The sequence below is a fragment of the Eschrichtius robustus genome, chromosome 11 (genome assembly GCF_028021215.1).
Source record: "Eschrichtius robustus isolate mEscRob2 chromosome 11, mEscRob2.pri, whole genome shotgun sequence".
NCBI classification, from domain to species: domain Eukaryota; kingdom Metazoa; phylum Chordata; class Mammalia; order Artiodactyla; family Eschrichtiidae; genus Eschrichtius; species Eschrichtius robustus.
The window spans coordinates 99265259-99285278 of record NC_090834.1 but is presented as its reverse complement, the minus strand read 5'-3'; the positions used below and the strand labels follow the sequence as shown (position 1 = coordinate 99285278).

At 60.3% G+C, this 20020-nt stretch overlaps 1 protein-coding gene across 1 annotated transcript; it reads right to left on the bottom strand.

Annotated features, from left to right (window-relative positions):
- Window positions 1–224: 224 nt before the first annotated feature.
- MAPK8IP1 (mitogen-activated protein kinase 8 interacting protein 1) lies at window positions 225–5798 on the bottom strand. Its single transcript, XM_068556001.1, has 10 exons — window positions 5476–5798; window positions 3832–3913; window positions 2717–3529; window positions 2475–2550; window positions 1739–1911; window positions 1395–1504; window positions 1176–1292; window positions 1011–1081; window positions 793–891; window positions 225–432 (listed from the first exon to the last, which is right to left on the bottom strand). The coding sequence occupies exons 1-10, from the start codon at window positions 5713–5715 to the stop codon at window positions 360–362; spliced, it is 1854 nt and encodes a 617-aa protein (XP_068412102.1). The 5' UTR covers window positions 5716–5798; the 3' UTR covers window positions 225–359.
- Window positions 5799–20020: the final 14222 nt, after the last annotated feature.

Genomic DNA, 20020 nt, shown 5'->3' with positions numbered 1-20020 from the left:
TTTGTCGAGGTGGGAGCCAATGGCCGGAGGCCCCAAGATAGGACAGAACCCTCCGCTCCGAGGATGGGCACCCTTCCTGGCCAGAGGCTTAATACCACCCCCCAGCCCCACTCCCTCCCAATCCCTGGGCAGCCCACTCCGTCCTCCATAGATGAATCTGATCCCATATATTACGATAAACTGCATTTGCCTCTCCCCGTAACCCCCACCCTCCCCCACCCTCGGCCAACAGCCCCCCACTTCCCCATCCTCTGGTAGTGGCAGGTGCCCCTCCTCAAGCAGTGCCATGTCCTGTCAGCAGCCAGCCGTCCTGGCGCCGGCCCCAGGGCCCAGGGGATGCAGAGGGCGAGGCAGCGCTGCTACTCCAGGTAGATATCTTCTGTGGGGCAGGTGTACTCCACGAACTGCTTGTAGAACTGCTGGAACGCTCTCCTAGGAGGCAGGCAGACACACCAGAATGACTGGGGAGGAACAGGATCTCGACCCAGGGTTTTCACACAGGAGCCTCGGGGTGCCCGGATGGGGCTGCGCCTCCCCCAGCCAGAGCTGCTCGGCTCTGTTCTCTGCACACAGTGTTTCCTGAGTGAGATTTCAGCTGAAGAAAGGGCCCAGCAACTAACAAGTTTGGACCTCAAGACCACCCAGCCCTCTCTCCAGGCCACTGTGGCCCAAGGACGCTGCGCAGAGCGCCGGGGAGGACTGAGGGATGCTGCCGAGCATGAGGAACGTGCTCGGGGCCTGAGACCGGGGCTGGCCACAGGGCTGGGTGCTTGGCAGGACACACACACGTACCCCACGGATTCTGCCAGGGCTTTGGTGGATTCTTCAGACACAAAGACATGGCAGGCAAACCGGTGGTCGGCAGGGTGCTTGGTGATGAACCCAAAATACCTGTGGGAGGACAGCAGTCTGTCTGGGCAGGACGGGGGCTCAGAACCCTCAGGCACACGCGTGGACCCACGCCCTGAACCACCACCCACGCCTTGACCTCTTCCCCATCGTGTTCTTACTTGTTGTTCTTTGGATGGTATCCGCAGAAAGAGATGTTTTTTAACTGGAAAAAGTGGCTACATTTATTCCCCTGCAGGAGGGAGGAGAGAAGAGGGTGGTCATCAGCCTGCAGGGGCACAGGTTGGAGGTCTGGCGGGAGAGCGGGGCCAGGCCGGGGCAGTCACCTTGGCCTCCTGGGAGTCGTCAGCCTTGACGCCTATCTTCACGCCCCGCATGCTGATCTCTAGGATGCAGCTGGAGGGCGGGTTAAAGTGCACGGTGAGCCGGCGGGTGGTGGCAATCTGTGGGTGAGGGATGGGAACATCAGGTGCTGGGTGGCCCTCTCCCCAGGAGAGGATGGGGACCGGGCCAGGGGTGGGCACCCTCCCCAGCGGAGCAGGTACCTTTTGCATAGCGGCACAAAGGACGTCATTGCCCTTGTGATAGGGAACCTGGACTGAGCCCAGGAACTTCACCCGGAACTGGTCCACCCAGTCGCTGTTTTTGGTCAGGGCTGGAAAGCAAGTGTGGAGTGAGAAGTGGCAGACCCAGCACAGGATGCACCACCCAGGGCTGCCCCGATTTGGCTGGGCCTCACTTTTCTCGATTGTGAAATGGACCTGAAGTCACCGCTGCCCGGCCCCCGCCCTGGGTGGTTGAGATCTGGAGCACAGGTTTGCCCGGCAGCAAATGGGGGCAGGGCAGACGGGGGCGCCCAGTGGCACCAGGTGGGGGGAAGGAACACTACCTGCCATATGTTCAGGCTCCTTGGTGACCTCGATGGCGTAGTAGGCAGGAAAGATGCCCCGGGCACCCGTGCGCATGTTGTAGGCCTCATACCAGTAGTCCTCAGCCTGCAACTCCACCAGCAGAGGGTCATCCACTTCCAGCTCAAGTTCGTCTTCATGTCGAGGCACAAACCTGTCTCCAACAAGGGCCTGTGAGGAATTCACCACCCAGGCCCCTCCAGCCAGCCATCTACTCCCCACCCTGCGCTAGGGTCGGGGGTTGCGTCGGCATCGCTGGTTCAGTAAACATTTGCACAGCGTCCCATGTGCCTGTCACTCCTGGGGTTGGGGGGGAGGCCAAGGTCAATCAGACATGCATCTGCCATGGAGGAACTCGCAGCCAAGGGAGCAAGTGACCAGGGCCACTGATAAACTGTGAGAGGTCACAGGACGTGAGTATTTCCACATGGAGGAGGGTGAGAGGTAGTGGGTTTTGTGTGTGGTCAGGTGTCTCTGTTGGGCACCCTCCTGGGCCCCTGCCCCGGCCAGATTAGGTGCTCAGTCCTGGGCTCTGGGCAGCACAACACATTGCTCCGAAATCATCCATTCCGTCCCTGAACTCTTGAGTTCTAGAGGGTGGACACTGTCCACCTGGGGCTGAGTGGTGGGGCTGGGTTTAGGCCCGGGGGGGACGGCAGAGGCAGGGAGGGTTTGGCCCCGGCTGCTGCCTGGCCAGCCCAGCCCTGGGGCTCTCACCTGAATATGGCCCGGTGGGTCTGCTCCTGCTCCTCCCCATTGATGACGCAGGAGAAGAGCCCGAAGGACTCTGCACCTGTAGATGAGGGGGACGGGCTAGGAGAGGGTGGTCCCAGCTCTGGTTGAGGCTTGCGGGGCAGGTAGAGTGCTCAGTCCTAGTGCCTTGAACCAGATGGACCTGAGGCCACCTCCCGGGGACACCCTCACCCCCATCCCCACACAGCTCCCTGCTGCCGACTTACTGGAGGAGCGAGAGCGGCCACTCATGAAGACGTTCAGGAACTTCTTGGAGAAGTGGACATCGGGTTCATCGGGCGTGGAGTCCTCAGAGAGGCAGGCGGGGGGCCGAGGCCGGGGGGCCTCCTCGTACTCCTCCCCAATGGCCGACTCGTAGGGGGAGGAGGCAGAGGCGCAGTTGTCGTAGACGGTGGCCGAGTCGCTCTCGTCGCTGTAGTCGCCGAAGCATGGCCGCAGGCTCACCAGCTCCAGCTGTGCGTGCTCATCCACCACCAGCGTATACTTGACCGAGTCGTAGGACAGGGCGCTGGTGTCCGAGCTCAGCGAGGCCCGTGGAGGTGGCGGCGGCTCGCCCAGGCTCCCCCGCCATCCTCCACCTGGCGGCTCGGCCCGCTCCGGGGACGACAAGCAGTCGAAGCCCTCGTCCTCCTCGCTGATGGAGGGGTGTGGCCGCCCTGCAGTTGCCGGGTAAGTGGCAGGGTCTGGGTCGGAGCTGACCGACATCCGGCTCTCAGCTGGCGGCAGGAAGGCGGAGTTGGGCTCTGCGGGGTCTGGGGGCCTCTGCACTGGTGTCAGGTAGATCTCCTCAGTGGCCTCCAGCCGCACGTCCGCCTGGTAGTGGATGCGGTCTCGATGCGAATGGCCCCGGCCAGCCGGTGGGGCAGCAGGGGGGCCACCGGGAGGTGCCATCTGGGTGGCAGCGCTTCGGCGGCAAGGGCTGTCGGTGGAGGTGCCTCGATCCTTGGTGGGGGCGGGGCTGCCTGGGGGCGGCAGCTCATCGCTCAGGCAGATGTGCTCATGTGGAGGTGTCTGCTCCCCTGGAGAGCAGGCAGGGCAGTGCTGAAGGCAGGTGCCTCGCCCCTGACTCCGAGGCTACCTGCTCCCTCCACTCAGCATGTGGACACAGACACCAAGATAGAGCCTCAGGGGCAGCAGGCCTACGGCAGGCTCTGGGGCCAGTCCTCTCACTCCAGCCACAGCCGACAGCGGCTGGGCCTGCTCAGGCCTGTGGGACAGGCAGTTCACCTCTACCCAGCAGGCTGGAGACTGCTGGTTTGCTCTCTGCAGTGGGGACTGAGGGCACGTGGAGGTCCAGGTAAGGGAAAGGGTCGCGACTTACCTGTCTTCAGTGGTGAGGATGATCTCGACACCCGATCCTGCCAACTGTGCTTCTTGCCCAGGGAATTATTATTCAGTGTGTCCTGTGCAGGGAACAAAAGGCCCTTGTGACAGCAGCGCTCAACAGTGCCCGGCACAGGGAGGCCCTGGCCCTGCCCCCATCAGGCCATCCCTAGGCCATTTGCTGCTCCCCCCACCCCCTAACACTTGCCAAGGGCCTCACCCCCAACCCTCTGGAGCAGGCGGAAGGGGTGGCAAGTCACAGCCCTCCCAGCCAGGGCTATTGGTGCGAGACAGACCACCCCTTGGCTCAGGGAAGCTGGCCAACCCTCATGGAGATGCTCTCATCAGCCTCAACAAAGGTGGTGATGGCCAACGTGAATGGTGGTGAGTGGGGGAGGGGGGGAGAAGCAAGAGCCATCCAGGGACAGAGCCAGACCCCCAGCCTCAGACATGGAGGGTTTACAAGGAAGATGCCCACTTCCAGCCCAACTCCCCTGGAGCTCAGGAAGCTATGGCCTAGGGAAGGGGCAGGGACATTCTAGGAGAGCCAGGAGGAAGGCTCTCCCCAGCAGCTCCCCTGGCTTGGGGGACTGGGATGAATCATACAAACGACGAATCCAGAACATGGTTTCCCCACCCCCCCCCCCAAGAGCACGTGACAGAGGAGTGACAGATGTAGTTGTCAGAGGCCTCCTTCCTGGATATCAGGGCCACCCACCCCACATTCTCAACCCCCTGGGACCCCTCTCCACGATGCCTACATACAAGGCTCCCTGCACACAACTTAGCCCCCTCCCCTGAGGACACCCTCACAGGCTCTCGCATGCATGAGTCTGGCTGCCAAAACCCACCCGAGAGGATCCTGGGAAAGGGACCAATCCTTTCCCTGCAGCCCCTGCACCCTCCACCAGCAGCCCCAGCTCCCTGAGCCGCTCCTCTGTACCTCTCCAGACTGGGCCTGGAAGACAATGGGCCGCGGCCGGCTCTCCCCCACCCTATTCAACCCTCCTTGGCATCCAGCCACCCAGTCCAGGGGCCCTAGGCCCCCAACTCAAGCCAAGCAGCTCCACCTCCCATTTCTCTTCCCTGCCTTCTGGGAATCCCCAGCTGCCCACATTTCAAACTGGCTGCTGGTCCCCATTCTTAGCGCTTCAAAATTTCCCATGACTTTCCCCTGACCCGACCACTTCACATGCCTTTTTCTTCAGGCCCCGCTTCTGCCCCACCTTCACCGGGAACCCCATACCCTTGCAACCCCTCGAAGCCCTGTTCTCTTACTTCCCTACTTCTCTCTTCACCCGCATCCTTCCACTACCCCTCTCAGCCCTTTCATTCCTTCAGCCTCTCCTCTCAAGGCTCCAAACCCAGCCAGCCCCGCTCGGCCCCTCTCACTTAGGACAGACTCCACTTGCCCTCAGCGACCACCTCCCCAGGGACCTCCCCCTTGGGAAGCTACGGAAGGTGTCAGCAGGCCCGAGACTCCTCCTTCCTCCGGACTGGCAAGTGACTCTCCCGCAGCCCCTCCTGCCCCCCGGCCCGTCCGGGCCTGGACCCTGAGACGCCCGGCGCCCCGAAGACCTCCCGGGGCCCTGCCCCGGGCCACCGCCCCCTAAGCCCCGCCCCCAAGCCGCTGGCTCCTCACCTGCGACCGCGGCACCTGCGGGAAGAGGTTGAGCGTGGTGGGCCGCTTGGGCCGGTACGTGTCCCCGCCGCCCGGGCCCTGGCCCTGACCCTGGCCGCGGGGCGCCGTCTCCTGGCGGGGCTCCGCCTCAGGCGGGTCCGCTCCCGGCCGCCGCGCCGCACGCTCCTCCTCGTCCTCCTCTTCGTCGTCCTCAGCGCCGGGAGTGTCCCCCGCCGCGTCGATCAGGTCCATCTGCAGCATCTCAGCCTGCAGCCGGCTCCCCCCGCCGCCGCCGCCGCCGCCGCCGCTGCCCCCAGACAGCAGCCCGGCGCGTGGGGGCTGCTCGGCGCGGACAGAGGGGCGTCAGGAGGCGGGGAAGGGGCGAGGCCAAGGCCGCCGCGCACCGCCCCCCGCGCGGGCGAGTCCATTCCGCGGCCGCAAAGAGGGGGACAGAAGGAGCGGAGCAGGAGACCCGCGCGAGGGCTGTGCCCTCCCGCGCCTTCGAGGATGCGTGAGGCCGCCTCCTCCCCACGTCAGGCGGCGCCTTTTGCACTCCACACTTCTCCCCTCCCCAAGGTCCCCCCTTCCCGACTCTTTGCACCCTCCCGTTCCCTTGGCAACGGCCAGTGACCTCACCCGGGTAGTAAGCCGAGCCCAGAGTGAGGTCACCGCTGTTGCCATGGGGACGCAGGGTCGCCGAAGAGTTCGGGCCCCACAAGGGATGGGGACGGGGTTTTGAAGGGGGCAGGGAGGAAAACTGAGGAAACAGTCTCAGCCAGGAGGGCCTCAGTGAGGACAGGAGGACCTGAGCGCGACTGGAAGAGGGATGCTGAGGGGGAGGAGCAAGTGGCAGGCACCTGGACGAGGCAGTGGCATCCCCACCTTCCTCGGTCCTCAGGCTGAGGCCCCTCCAACCTGAGGTTTTCTCTCAGGCCAGCCTAACTTTAAGAGCCCCGTTCAGAGCCCCCCGTTCTAGTTCCAGCTCTGCCATTAACTCCCTGGCACCTTGGACAGATCCTCTGACTCTCCAATTCCCCCACCAGTTAACTGTCTCCCCGCTTCCCAGAGAGGTGAGGACTCACTGGCAAGAGTACTTGATGGCCCCCTGGAGCTTATCTAAGGCCCCACAGGGTACGCCCCGAGCTAGTACTGCCTCAGGGTCCTGCTCGTTGCAAGGACCACCCTTGCCAAGGCTCTGCTTGTGCAAGTGGGAGTCCGGAACAGGGGTATGACCTTCGAAAAGCTATGTTAGTCCAGAGTCAGTGGCCTCTGCCTCCAGCCCTTCCTGGCCTGGCCAGAGGGTGGCGGGTTGGAGTACAGGGTACTGGAGGGTTAGCCCCACCCCTTGGTTTCCTCTTGCCTGGCAGAACTTACAGAATCTCTGGGGGCAAAAGGAGGTCAACATAGAGGCACCCCATCCCAGCTCACACAGCAGCTCTCCTTTGCTAACCATTCTCCCAACACCATGTCTACTTCGGCTACCCACCCTCCCAGGGGCTGAGAGAAGCTCTGGGCTCTGCAACCTAGCTACGCACTTGCCTTCTGTCTCCTGGCTAGCGGCCCCTTCTTCCTGGGGTGGGGCGGGGGGAGGTGGGAGGGAGGCCAAAGAGGGAGGGGATATAGGTACACATATAGCCGATTCACTTCATTGCACAGCAGAAACTAACACAACATTGTAAAGCAATCATACTCCAATTAAAAAAAGAAAAAAGACATAGGGGGATCCTTATCTGACTCAGTCTCTCCAGATGCTGGGGACCTCCTGGCAGGATTCAGAACTTTGGGAGCCGAGAGAGCCATCTGTCCTATGACAAAGCCATGGCGCCCAAAGCAGCAGCAATGCTGGATTAACCTTCTAGAGGGACCTTTAGGACGGTGGGCCAGGGAGGGTCTTCGAGGCTGTGTGGTGTGTTTGGTGCAATGGTAGCCAAGGGAGTGTCCTGGCTCTTTTTTCCTGCCCCAAAGCACTGTAGATTCCACCAGACTCCACCCTGCTCTGCCTCAGGCCCTCTGCCAAGGCAGCTTTGGAAAGGATTTAGGGTAGTCCTGAGGCTTCCCTTAATTCTGGCCCTAACTGCTGCTGTCCTAGGCCTCAAGACTTCCCGCTCTCTCCCTTCTTGTGGGCAGTTGAAGGAGCTATCGCCTGCCTTAGCCCCTGGCAAAATAAATAAATAAATAAATAATAAATTAAGAATCTGAGCACTCAAGATGTGCCAAGCATTGTACTGGATGTTTCCTGCATGTTACTTCATTTAATGAGGGTGCGACACAGACCCTGAAAGCCCCTCTAGATATGGGGACACCTTCAGTCCCGTCCCTACCCATCCTGCCACCCCACTCAGGGGCTCCCGAGAGCCCACCCTTACCCGTAAGGACAGGGTGTCTTTGCACTGCAGGCTGATGCCACACTCATCGGTGATCTCGGAGAGGTCTTCATCCTCAAACTCCTCTAGGCTGATGTCATGGGTGAGCCTGGTGGGGACAAGAAGCCAAAGTTACCACTCAGGGGATTGCTGCCAGCGGGTCGAGGCCCCCTGATGCCTCCCTAGTACCTCTTCCAAGGGGCAGCCCCTCGAAGGCAGATCACAACCCCCAGAGGATGGGACCTGGGATCCACCTGTGCCAGTGCAAGGGGTACTGAACAGGCAGGGAAAGAGTTTTGGGCTCATGTCAAAAGGCAGGCCTCCTAGGGTGGCCGTGGCAGGGGAGGCTCCAGGTTACCCCAGCTTTCCCAGCTGGGAGTTGTCCACCCTGCTGCCAATCAGGAGGCCATGCCTAGGAGGCCCAGCTGGTCAGAGCCTTGGCTCTGCCAGAGAAACGGCTCTCAGGGTCAAGGCAGGTGCCAAGGCCAGTTCACCCATGGAAGAGGCAGAGAGTTGAGAAGAGACTCCAAGGGATGCCTGGAGGGGGGCTCCCTGTGCACGGCAGTGACAAAACCCAAGGTGCTGGCAGAGGCCCCACCCCAGCCTCCGAGGAGTGCTCCATGTCCCCAGCCTCCGAGAAGTGCTCCACGTCCCCAGCCCAGGAAGTCCCACGCCTCGTAAGCCCTGGGAGCAAGTGCAGGGGAGTCTGGTGTCAGTCTAGTTTCAGCCTCTTCTAGGAGAGACCATGCCCCTGTTCTGTGTTCTTGGTCTCATCAATTCGAACACAAAATCCTCTTGCCTGGCACGTCGGCCCCGAACAGGAGGCTGCCCAGCTGGGGGCAGGGACAGCTGGAGGTGTCCTGAACGCAGGAGGCAGATCAAAGCACTTCAGCGAGGGAACTCTACCTGGCTGTGTTAGAACCCTCTCCGCCCAGGCCAACCCCGGGCCCCAACCCCAGACTGCAGGGCTGTGCCAGCCCCTGAGGCGCCTGCCTGCTCGTCCCCTCACCTGCTCAGCCCCAGCCCCGGGGACCCTGCCCGGTTTGGTGTGGGTGGGACATTGGGAAAATTCTGCTAATGAAGTTGGGGAGAAATCTGAGTCTTTTCTTCAACCAGAGAGAGACGTCCAAGAGACGGAGGCGTAGAGAATGGAGACCCACTAGTCCAAGGTCACCCAGGAGAGGTGGTGGGCTCAGCCCCAGGGGGATCCTAGGAGGCCACACCCTCTGCCTCTCACCTCAACCAGACCAAACGGACACCCGGAGCTCAATGGAGCTGCCCCAGTCCTTCCCCTCCCCCACACCGGTCCCCACACCCCTACCAGCGCTCCCATTGATCCTCCAACCAGCTGTCATTGTCTGGGCTGGAATCCATCTTCAGCACCAGCTGCATGGAGAGCCCAGCCCGGCTGGGGGGCTGCGGGGCCCCAGGGCCGCCCTCTCATGCCCAGAAGGGTGGAGGTGCCAGGGCTCGGGGCAGGGCTGGGGCCTCGGGCCTCCACCGCCTGGGCCTGCCTTTCTGAGTCCAGCCCGCTGCAGAAGGCTGGGGAGCTCATTAAAAATAGATGGGCTGGAAGAAGAGGCAGGGGCTGCCGACCCGGCCCCGGTCCCAGCTCTTCCCAGACAGCCCTCAGCTGCAGGCAGCTTCCTCCCCTGGCCCTTCGCGCTGCCGCTGCCGTCAGCCTCCCCCCGCCCCCCTCCCCCGCGGGATCAGGTTACTGCAATCGATGCCACGGCTCCACCTGCCCTTCCAATGCCCCTGTCGGGGGCTGGGGTGGCCCCCCTCCCTGGCCCAGGCTTGTAAGCAGATGGCAGAAATCTGGGATGTTTCCCCCCAAAAGCCAGCCCCTGATCTGCTTTAAAGGGCCAGCACCACAATTAGGGCTCCTGGTAGGGAGATGGAGGGGCTTCCAAAATCCTCCACAAATGGACGCCCCCATACCTCATCAGGGAGGTTTCTGTGGGCCCAGATCGGCCTTCACACAGTGCTGCCTGGGGTGGGTCTGGGCTGCCTCTATTGCCCACCTGGGTGCCCCCTCCCCAGGGCTCCATCCTTCAGTACCCATCCAGGAAGTGCCTATGGGCACCGGAGGTGCCACAGCCAGGGCTAAGGCCAGATCATATGTGGATACCTCTCGCAGCAGGGCAGGAAGGGCAGCTTGGGAGCTAATGAGCCTCCTGGCACTGCGGGGTGGGGGTGGCGTAAGCGGAAGCTGGAAGGTCCCTGGAGAAACAGCAGGGGAGGAGGGGGGGGGAGGGAGCTGGATGGACATTGTGCTCTTTAAGGCCTCTCCTGACCTGGAGCCCGAGGGTGGTAGGTTCCCAGGGCTGGGGGAGGGTGGGGAGGACAGCCCAGCCCAGAGGCCAGAGCAGCCCTGCTCAGTCTGGCACAGGGCGGCATCTCTGGCCCTGGGATGAGAACCCAGTGGCGGGCACTAAGCAAATGGTTAATATACACACTGGCTGCCTGGCCAGTCACAGAGAAGTCACTCCTGGGACTCAGTCAGCACCAGGCAGCTGCAGGACCACTGGGTGTCTAACCCAGAGGTGCCCTCAGACGCCCCCTGCTCTGCCGGTGACCTCTGCACACATCTGCATCTCCTCGTCCTCACTGCCCAGCCTGGTCTAGCTCCTGCCTCTGCAGTCCCAGACCTCCGCACTGGCCTGCCTGCCTCAGTTTCCCCATGCCAGCACCGTCCCACCCCACCCGCCATATCAGGCGGAGCTGTCCGAAATGCCACCCTTTCGCCCCCCACTCAAAACCCTCCAAGATTCCCTGCTAGTGGCCGACTCCTTGGCTTGGCATTCAAGATCTGCAGCTCTGTGCGTGACTGCCTGCCTCTTGCACCCGCCTTGCCAGTGTCTAACCCATCGCTTGGATGGAGCACGTGGCAGGCTCTCAACCTGTGCTTGCTGGTAGAAGGCTCAGTTAAGCCTGCTCCTCCAGGAAGCCCTCCTGGCCCACTGTGTCAGTGCCTTACAGCCCTCCGGGCAGCACTCACTGGTCCCCTGTCATTCCCCTTGCTTGTGATTGGCGTCACCCTCTGCGTGGAGGAGAGGCAGTGTTGGGGAGCAGACAGGACGAGGCCTGCATCAGACGCCCTCCCTCCCCTCCCAGGAGGCTCCAAAGGTAGATGGAGCTCACACCCTGCCCCCACCCTGCACCCAGCTGGTGGTGAATAAAGGTCTCCTCCCTCCCAGTGAGGTCTGGAGGGCAGAGCTGGTGAGGTCATCTTGCATACACCAGGCACCCAGTGCGTGTCTGCTAGATGTCCGTCAAGGACAACCTCAGCCCCCACCGGCTCCTCTCAAACCGAAGTGTTCAGGGCAGACCTGCAGGGTCTGGCTTGGACCTGGGCTGGGGCTTCTCAGCTCATCTCTACACACCTGATCTGAGCATCACCCGATATTCCCACTTCCTGGGACAGCAGGTCTGGGGGCAGGCAGGGACAGCTGTATCAGCCTCTACAGATGAGGAATGAGGTTAACTGAGGGCAGTGGTGGAAAGAGCACTGGGCTGGGGCTCAAAAGCCTGCACTTGGGACTTCCCTGGTGGTCCAGCAGTTAGGACTCTGAGTTTCCACTGCAGGGGGCATGGGTTCGATCCCTGGCTGGGGAACTAAGATCCCACGTGCAAGCGTGGCACAGCCAAGGAAAAAAAAAAAAAAAAAGCCTGCACTTGATCCCTGGCTCTGGTGGGGTGGGTTAAGGGAGCTCCTTAATCTTATTTTTTTCTCATAAGCCAGGCAAGATGGTAGAATGGCTGCCAAATCAGGCTCAGAGGCAGGAGGCCTGAGATCAAATCCTGATTCCTTCGCTTATGAGAAGCAGCCGCCCCGTCTCCTGAGCGGCTGCTGTGCCCTGGCCACCAACCTTCTTTATGCTCTGCATCTCCCTTCATCCTCACTCCAGCCTTGGAAGAGGGTTTTTATTCTGTCCATTTTACAGATGAGGAGCACTAAGGCTCAGACTTAAGATGCCATAGGTCTGCAGTTTCCCCATAAATAAAATGAGCCCTCCCCATATCTGGGTGCTGGTAAATTTAACTGAGTGGAGTGTTTGTGAATTGCAAGGTGCTCTGAGGAGGTCACGACCAAGGATCAAGGGGCTTTACTGATTACGGAGTCCCCTTTGCAAGTCATACTCCCCCCACCTCCCAACCCCCAGCCCCAGCCCCAGCCCTAGCCCTGCCCTTTCCTCCTGCTTTTCCAGACACCAGGTGTTCTGGGTCTCTCAGCCGAAGCCCTGGGATACCCTTCATGGAGGGAAAGCTAAACAGACCCTTGGTCCCTCCAAGCTCAAGGAGGGCAAATATGGGGAGGAAGGAAAAGATGGAAGGGAAGAGGGAGGAGGGGAAGGAAGGAAGGGAGGAAGGAAGGAAGGGAGGAAGGAAGGGAGGAAGGGAGGGAGGAAGGAGGGAGGGAAGGAAGGAAGGAAGGAGGGAAGGAAGGAAGGAACGAACGAAGGAAGGAAGGAACGTAGGAAGGAAGGAAGGAAGGAGGGAGGGAGGGAGGGAGGAAGGAAGGAAGGAAGGAAGGAAGGAAGGAAGGAGGGAGGTTCCCTCCTGAACCCACTGATCCACCTTCCCCATGGAGACCTGAGCCCTAAGCACCACGAGGCCACCTCTAGATCTGGAGACCCCAGCCCTTTGGAGGCAGCCGTTGCTGATCAATCAGACCTGCTTGCCCATTCCGGTGAGATGGTTCCTGAGGTCTCTCCATATTAGCATTTGGTGACTTGATGTCATGGGTTTGGTCTCTGGAGACCTCCCTGACCTTTGGCGTCTATCTTTATATTCCAGGCCCCCGCTTCCGCGTTCACCTCGTCGCCTCCCACTCCGGTTCCCCAGTCCCTTCCTCTGGCCGAGCTGGCTCACTGCATTCTGAACGTGTCATCCTCAGGCTCCCCTTCCCTGAGCCGAGCTCCCCTAAATGAACAGATAAGCCTCTGGTGTTTCGATGTTCATGTCATGGCCTTTTCCCTTGCCATGTGCTGTCACATCTCCCTGTTCACCTCGTTCCACCTACAGCAGCTCTTTCTAATCTGCTGTTTCAACCCAGTAGTAGGCGGAGTTAGAAGTGCATGCGAAGTGAGGGTTAAGTGGCAAAGTGCTGAGGCTTTAGCTGAGCAAGGCCAATCAGAGCCAGGCATCTGGTTGCTCAGAGGCCATTTTTGTCTTCTTGTTCCTGGCTCTCCTGGAGTGAGGTAAGGATGCCAGCTGAGTGACCTTGGGTCCTGGCCATGGTGTCCCACGGGCCCCTCTCATGACAGGGGGCATCTGTGGTCCAAGGGTCCAGCCTGTCTCTCTGCTGCCTTCTGAGTGCTGAGCAGAGCTGCCCAGTGGGCTCTCAGACACGTGCTCAGGCTGCCCCTACTCTAAGCAGCTTCCCCACTTCCCTCAGGCTCCCCTACAGGCCATTCTCCGAGGGGCCACCAAAACCAACATTTGAAATGCAAATCTGGTCTTGTCACCCCTCCCCAGCTCAGAATCCTAACAGCTTTCCCCCAACCCTTAGGGAAAGGGGCCAAAATTCTCACCTGTGGCCCCTCCCTTCCCCTCTGGCCTAGATCATTGCCCCCCCCCCCCCACCGCCAACTCTCTAGGCTCCCTTAACAAAGCCTCCTCTCACCTCCCTGATCAGGCCGAAGAGCCCTGCTATGGGCTGGGTCCCTCTTGCCGGTGTCCTGGGTCACTGTAATTTTACATTTGGGCTCTGCAACCAGTGGTGGGCTCCCCTTAGAGGCAGTCCATCCCTGAGGGCGGGATCGTGTCTCTCTTGACTAACAGTGGGTGGTGCCTGATACGACATGTACTTAATGAACGTTGTTGAATGAATGAACCACTGGTGTCCCCAGGTCTTTCTAGATTTCCCGCTTGGAAATCTTTATGTCAGTTCCCCTTTCAACTCAACTTCCTGTGTCCCCGCCCCCCACCTGCATCAGAGTCTGGGGTAGGATGTGGAGGCCTCGGGGAAGGTGGCACTGGCTGGAATGGGGACGAGCCAGGCCCAGCATCCGTCCTCAGAGCCCTCTCTCCATCCCACCCCCAGCTCTGGGTGGACCTTGGGGTCAGGCCGGGTTTGTTCCTCTGGTCTGGAATTCCCTTCTCAACTGTGTCCACACTGAGGTCATCTTCACTGAAAACTGAAACCAACCCGAGAAACAAGTCTCAGGAGAAAACCCTTACTTGGGGTTATCATGTGTCTCAACCGTGGTGTTGATATGGAGCAAGAACCCTGGGATCTGGTGACTCGACTTTCAGGAAACTATCCTGTGAAAATAATCCCACCCAGGGAAAGACCTTTATACACAAGGATGTGTGTCCTGGTAACGGCAAACAGCAGAGGGAGTATAACTCTCCTTTGGGATGAACGTTATAAAGTCTGTGTACTGGGACTTCCCTGGTGGGCCAGTGGTTAAGAATCCGCCTTCCAATGCAGGGGACGTGGGTTCCATCCCTGGTTGGGGAACTAAGATCCCACATGCCGCGGGGCAACTAAGCCTGTGCGCCGCACCTACTGAGCCCGCGCGTCACAACTAAGACCCGACGCAGCCAAATAAATAAATTAAATAAATAAATAAAGTCTGTGTATTAATGTAGAAAATGGCAACTAATACAATGAGCGGAAGACAGAACGTGTCACCTTATGGCTCCACATGATGATTCACACGCAGGAAGAAACACTGACAAAACACGGCTGTGAGACGTGGTGGGATCTGGGGGGTCTTCTCTCCTAGTCCTCGCTGGGTCACACCTCCCACCAGCCGCCTCCCGGGCCTGGCTCTGGCCCCTCACAGAGCTGGGTTTCCTGAGGGCATGAGACCCAAGGCCCTGTACCCTGTAGGCACTAAATAAATGCCTATTCGAGGCAGTGCTGGTTGACCCAGGCCCTGTGTGTTCCAAGAGAGCATCTGGCACCGGATGAGGCAAGGCCCACGGTCGACGCTCCTAGAGATTCCCTGAACGAATCCAAGAGCAGGGTCAGGGGTCAAAGACGGCACCCAGGATGGGCAAGAGCCTCTGGAGTGGGGACGGGGCCAGGGAACCAATCTGTGGGATCCACTGGGGCCCCAGGAATCCAGTAACCAAATTTAAGGCTCTGACTTCCAAGAAGGGGGGTTGAAATCCTGCCCTGGCCACAGCCGGCTGTGTGAGGCGAGTCCATGTTCTGTCCCTGCACTGGAGATCATCGCAGCTGGCCGGGGCACTGCCCAGGGCCTGGGGCTGGGGTGCAGCGGCCCCGGCAGCCGCAGCTCTTCATCCCCCCCGCCCCAAAACGTGGCTGGCCCCCGGCCTCACCCTTCGCTCTGTCTCTCTGGGTGTGACGCTCTCCCTGAGGCTTCAGGACATTGCGCACTAAGTGGAGACTCCCAGGGTCTTTAGCCCCAGCCCCATCCTCTCCTTTGAGCTCCAGACCCCAAACCAGCTGCCTGCTTGAACCCTCCAATTGGCTCCCCCAGTGATCACCAAGCTCAGATTCAGCAGGCCTCTGAGTGACTTCACCACCCTGCCCGCCAAACCTCTCATCTCCTGCAAGGCACCCCCTCCCTCGGGACCTAGCATCATCCTGGACTCCTGTCTCTCCTCCCCCCTCACACCAGGTCCCTCAAAAGTGGGTTAATCTACCCTCTGAATCTCCCTTACATCCTCCCCTGTTCCTCCTCCTCACCCACAGGATGGCCAGTCTCCCAGCAGTCTCCCAGCCTCCCTGTCCACTCTCTACCTGGCAGCTGAGATACCATCTTTAGTTTAATTAATTTATTTTTGGCTGCACTGGTTCCTTGTTGCTGCGCGTGGGCTTTCTCTAGTTGCGGTGAGCGGGGGCTACTCTTCGTTGCGGTGCATGGGCTTCTCATTGAGGTGGCTTCTCTTTGTCGCGGAGCATGGGCTCTAGGCACGTGGGCTTCAGTAGTTGTGGCGCACAGGCTCAGTAGTTGTGGCGCACGGGCTCAGTAGTTGTGGCCCGCGGGCTCTAGAGCGCAGGCTCAGTAGTTGTGGCGCACAGGCTTAGGTGCTCCGTGGCATGTGGGATCTTCCCGGACCAGGGCTCAAACCCGTGTCCCCTGCTTTGGCAGGGGGATTCTTGACCACTGCACCACCAGAGAAGTCCCCGAGATACCATCTGATGCCGTCATTCCCTGGACCTCTGCTGGCTGCCCCTGCTTACAGGTGGACAGGCCAGGGTCCCAACACGACCTTCGCGTTCCTGCATGCCCTCTCTCCGCACTTGTGCCAGACCGGGCGTCACACACCCTGCTGGCTCGCTCCTGCCTTGAGCCCTCCGCCTGGGCCGCTCCTTCCCTCTTCACCTTTCCTCCTCTTGGGTGACGCTCACTCGCCCACCAGGCCTGGGCTGAGCTGACCCTTCCCTGACCCAGGGCTCCTCCAGGCCCCTGACCCGAGTCACAGCACACCTACCGCCTGTCTGGTAAGGCCTTGTCTGTCTGTCTGACTATACTGACCACACGTCTGCACGACGGGCCAGGCCCCTGTCAGTGGCTCTGGAGTGTCTCAGTGAGCCTGGCAAAGTGCAAGCACTTGTAGGTTTTTTTGGGGGCTGTGCTGCACGGCTTATGGGATTTTAGTTCCCTGACCAGGGATTGAACCCAGGCCCTCGGCAGTGAGAGCACGGAGTCCTAACCACTGGACGGCCAGGGAATTCCCACGAGTACTTGTTGAATGAACGAAGGAACAGCTGAGTGCATAGCACCTTGTGAAGAGATGCGTAGGGAGGGCCCTTGTCTCTCACCCCCCAGGCAGTGTGGAGGCAAGAACACCACCGCCACGCAAGGAGTCCTGAGGCCCCGGTGCTGCCCCAGCTCTGCTGCAACTTGCTGTGTGTTCTCGGGAAGCCACTCACCCTCTCTGTCTCCTTCTAAGTAAAAGGGGAGGAGGATGGGCTGGACGAGCTGACCTTTAAGGTCCTTCTCATCCGCGCTCCCCTTCCACACACCCAGGGCAGCCGCTCACTTTACTCCCCACGAGCCTCCCATGTGGGCTGTCCCACTGTCCCCCTCCTACGTCCCACTGTCCCCCTCCTACGTCCCACCACCCAGCTCAAGGCATCCGTTGCTAAGTTTCTAAATTCTCTCACAGAATTTCCTTAAAATGAACATGTATCACTTTCATGTTCAATTTTCTTCTATTATTTTGTAAGTTACAGAAGTAACCTATGCATGTGGTAAAAATAAGAAGTCAAAGAAGTCTGTGAAGTAAGTGAAAATCCCTCCCCCGACACCAGAGCCAAAGGTAACTACTAGTAACTGGTTGGAGCATTTCTATAATCAGGAAAAAAAAAAAAGGACATGTTTATTTAAACCAACTATCAACGAACAAACGCTCGCCACCCTCCCAAATCCACACCATACGTCCCCCTCCACAAATTCTCCTCCGTTGTTTTTACTCCAGGCCCTCTCTTTCCAGGGTGGCTCTGAACTCAGACTGCGTTCAAACCCCAGCTCTGCCACTTATCTAACCTCTTCATGCCTCAGTTTCTTCATCTGCAAAGTGGGGATAACAATAACACTCTGTTTACGTGGTTCTGGGCAGGACTAGATGCTCTTGCGCAGAAAGTGCTTGGATTGGCAGCTGGGCAAAGTGAGGGCCTCCCAAAGCGGCGGTGGCGTTTACAGCATTATTCTCTGACAGTGTGCACTGTTCTCCTCTGAACTCTCCAATTTTATCTTGAATTAAATAAGAAACCACTAAGGCATTATTGGGCACCTACTCTGTGCTGGGCATTGGGCCAACCAAAGTTTAGGTATTGACTCCTTTTGCCTTCTGGAAGCTGACAGTGGTGCTGGGGGCACACGCGCGCGCGCACACACACACATGCACAGTAACACCAATAAGAACAGCCCTACGTGAACGCAGCTCTTCACAGCCCTTGAAACACTCAGCATGTGTTGTCTCATCCAAGTCTTAGGACCGCCCTGAGCAGGGGCCAAAGCCGGCGTCGTGGAGGAGAAACAGAGACTCAGGCCGTTCAGCACCCACTCCTGGCACGCGGCTAAGAGGACCGAGCCAGGATTGAAACCCAGGCCAGAGCCACAGGAGAGCGGTCCCCACCAGGGGTTACACCAGCGGGTCTGAGAACTGTGAGAGGCGGGACCGGGAGCCGGCGGGGCGGGCCCTGAGGGGCCGGAGACACTGCCCTTATTATTCCCACACGCGGCGGCCAGGCCGAGGTGTCCTGGAGGGCGGGCCCACGCCTCAGCCTTGGCGTACTGCCACTCTCGCCCACCGGGCCTAGGGCTGGACACACTCACTGGCTGGCCCGCCTCGTCAGCTCCTCTCCCTAAGGCGTCCATGGTAACCTGCCTGCCAGGGGTGGGGCGGAACGGAAAGCACTGTCACCTGGGGATGGGGTAGCCGGTACGGGAGGCCAAGCTGTCCTCTGGGCCAGAGGCAGGGCCTGGAGGTAGACTGGAATGAACATGCAGACCCCGGTTCCAGTGCAGCCTCAGGCTCTGACTCCCTTGGGGTCCTCGGGCAAGCCCCCCTGCCTTCCTGAGCCTCAGTCTCCTCATCTACAAAATGGGCAGGCCCATACCCATGCCCAGGGTGGTTGTGAGGGTGACCTGAGCCAGCACAGGGAACACGCTTTGAGCCGTAATGAGCTATCTAAATGCCCGCTGGTGTGGAGGGCTGACACTTGTTGAGCGCCGACTTGATGCACATTAAGGAATCAATATTAATTAGCTCACCTAACAGATGGGATTAAAAGACAAGAAGCTGCCCAGGTCACACAGCTAGAAAGTGGTGGAGCTAGGATTTGAAGCCAGGCCTGTCTAAGCTCGATGCTCTCCCACTACAGAGGGGTCTCCTGGAAGGGAGGCAGCGTTTGCATCGAGGCGGTGTGTTTCATGTCAGTGGGGTCAGTCTAAGACCTCAGCCCCGTTACTCTGAGGCACTAACCCCAAAGCCCCCGGCCCTGGAGCCTTCAGGCTTGGTCTCCTCCATCTGGTCCCCTCCCTCTGGTCTCTTCCAGCTCAGCTCAGGGCCTTGGGGGAGGTTTCTAGTCCTGATGATGCCATTAGAGATTCCCAGGGGTCCCCGCCCACCTGAGGGCCGGGGAGCCAGCAACCCCTTGGTCTGAAGAGGGGCTGGCGCCAGAGCCCAGCTGGGGCCTGGCTGGGGTGGGGGCCGCAGGAGAAGGGAAGGCGCCAGCTCATTAGCTGGGGAAACAATGGGGAATGTCTAGGCCTCTTTCTCGGAGGCTCTGGAGCAGTGACACCCTCCTCTTCCTCATCTCCAACCGGCCGGCTTAGGAGGGAGGGACGTTCACCCCTTCTCCCGCAACACCCTCTGCCACTTCTCTGAACTCCACCTCCCAAGTGCCTAACACCAGATGGGGGCAGGGAGAGAGGTGAAGGAGGAGCTCAGATCAGGGTCTTGGGTAGCTACCCCAGCAGGAACCATCCCACCAATACCCCTGGCTACTCCTGGGCGCTCCAAACTAGACTCCGTCTCTCCCACAGCCGGGCCTAGGATCTCGGGGTTGGGGCCGGGCCTTCTGCACCTGCACACACCTGACCAGGTCAGGGCTTGCCCCAGTCCACGGAGGGTCCTGGCCACGCCAGGCCTGGGAGTTGGGCCCCTCCGGCCGGGCAGGACTCGGGGAGCGGCCTACCACTCCCTCCTTCTTGCACCAAGGCTGTCGGTCGCCCCAAGAAACTGGGACCCGCGGGGCACCCCGGCCTGCTCCCATCTCTATTCAGAAGCCTTCTGACTGGGCACAGGCAAAGCCCCAGACGGCCTGCCTCCTCCGGGATCTCAACGCACACGCCAGGCCTCGCCGCAGCCCAACGTCGGGGAGAAGGCGGCCTCCGCGCCCACTCCTCCAATTCCAGCTCACGATCTCCTCGCCTAGGACACGGAATGGCGGAGGCAGCCGCAGCACGGATATGCAGCGGCCATCAGTCTGCACCTGAGGCTGAGGGGGGGCTCTGGGGGCTCTGTCTCGGGAAGAGACTCCATCCCCACGCCGCCCTCTCGTTCCGGGGTCTGGTGTGTGTGAGCTGGGGGCGCGGGGGTGGGGGAGCCCGGGCAGGTCAATCCTGGCCGAAGGGCGGGGCGCGGCGGCCGGAGTTTCTCACCTGAAATTGGGCGGCGACGCGATGTGTAGCCCCAGGAACGGGGAGGCGGCAGGCGGGGACGCGGCCCCCCCGCCCAGGCCGCCGCTCTCTCGCTCCGCCATTCTC

Bases quoted from the DNA above. Each gene is read 5' to 3' on its own strand.
- MAPK8IP1 (XM_068556001.1), bottom strand. From the start codon at position 5,715: ATGCTGCAGATGGACCTGATCGACGCGGCGGGGGACACTCCCGGCGCT. The intron at 3,914-5,475 runs GTGAGGAGCCAG...TTCCCTGCACAG, and splicing joins CGCAGGTGCCGCGGTCGCAG to GACACACTGAATAATAATTC. The intron at 433-792 runs GTACGTGTGTGT...CCTGCCTCCTAG, and splicing joins GCCCTGGCAGAATCCGTGGG to GAGAGCGTTCCAGCAGTTCT.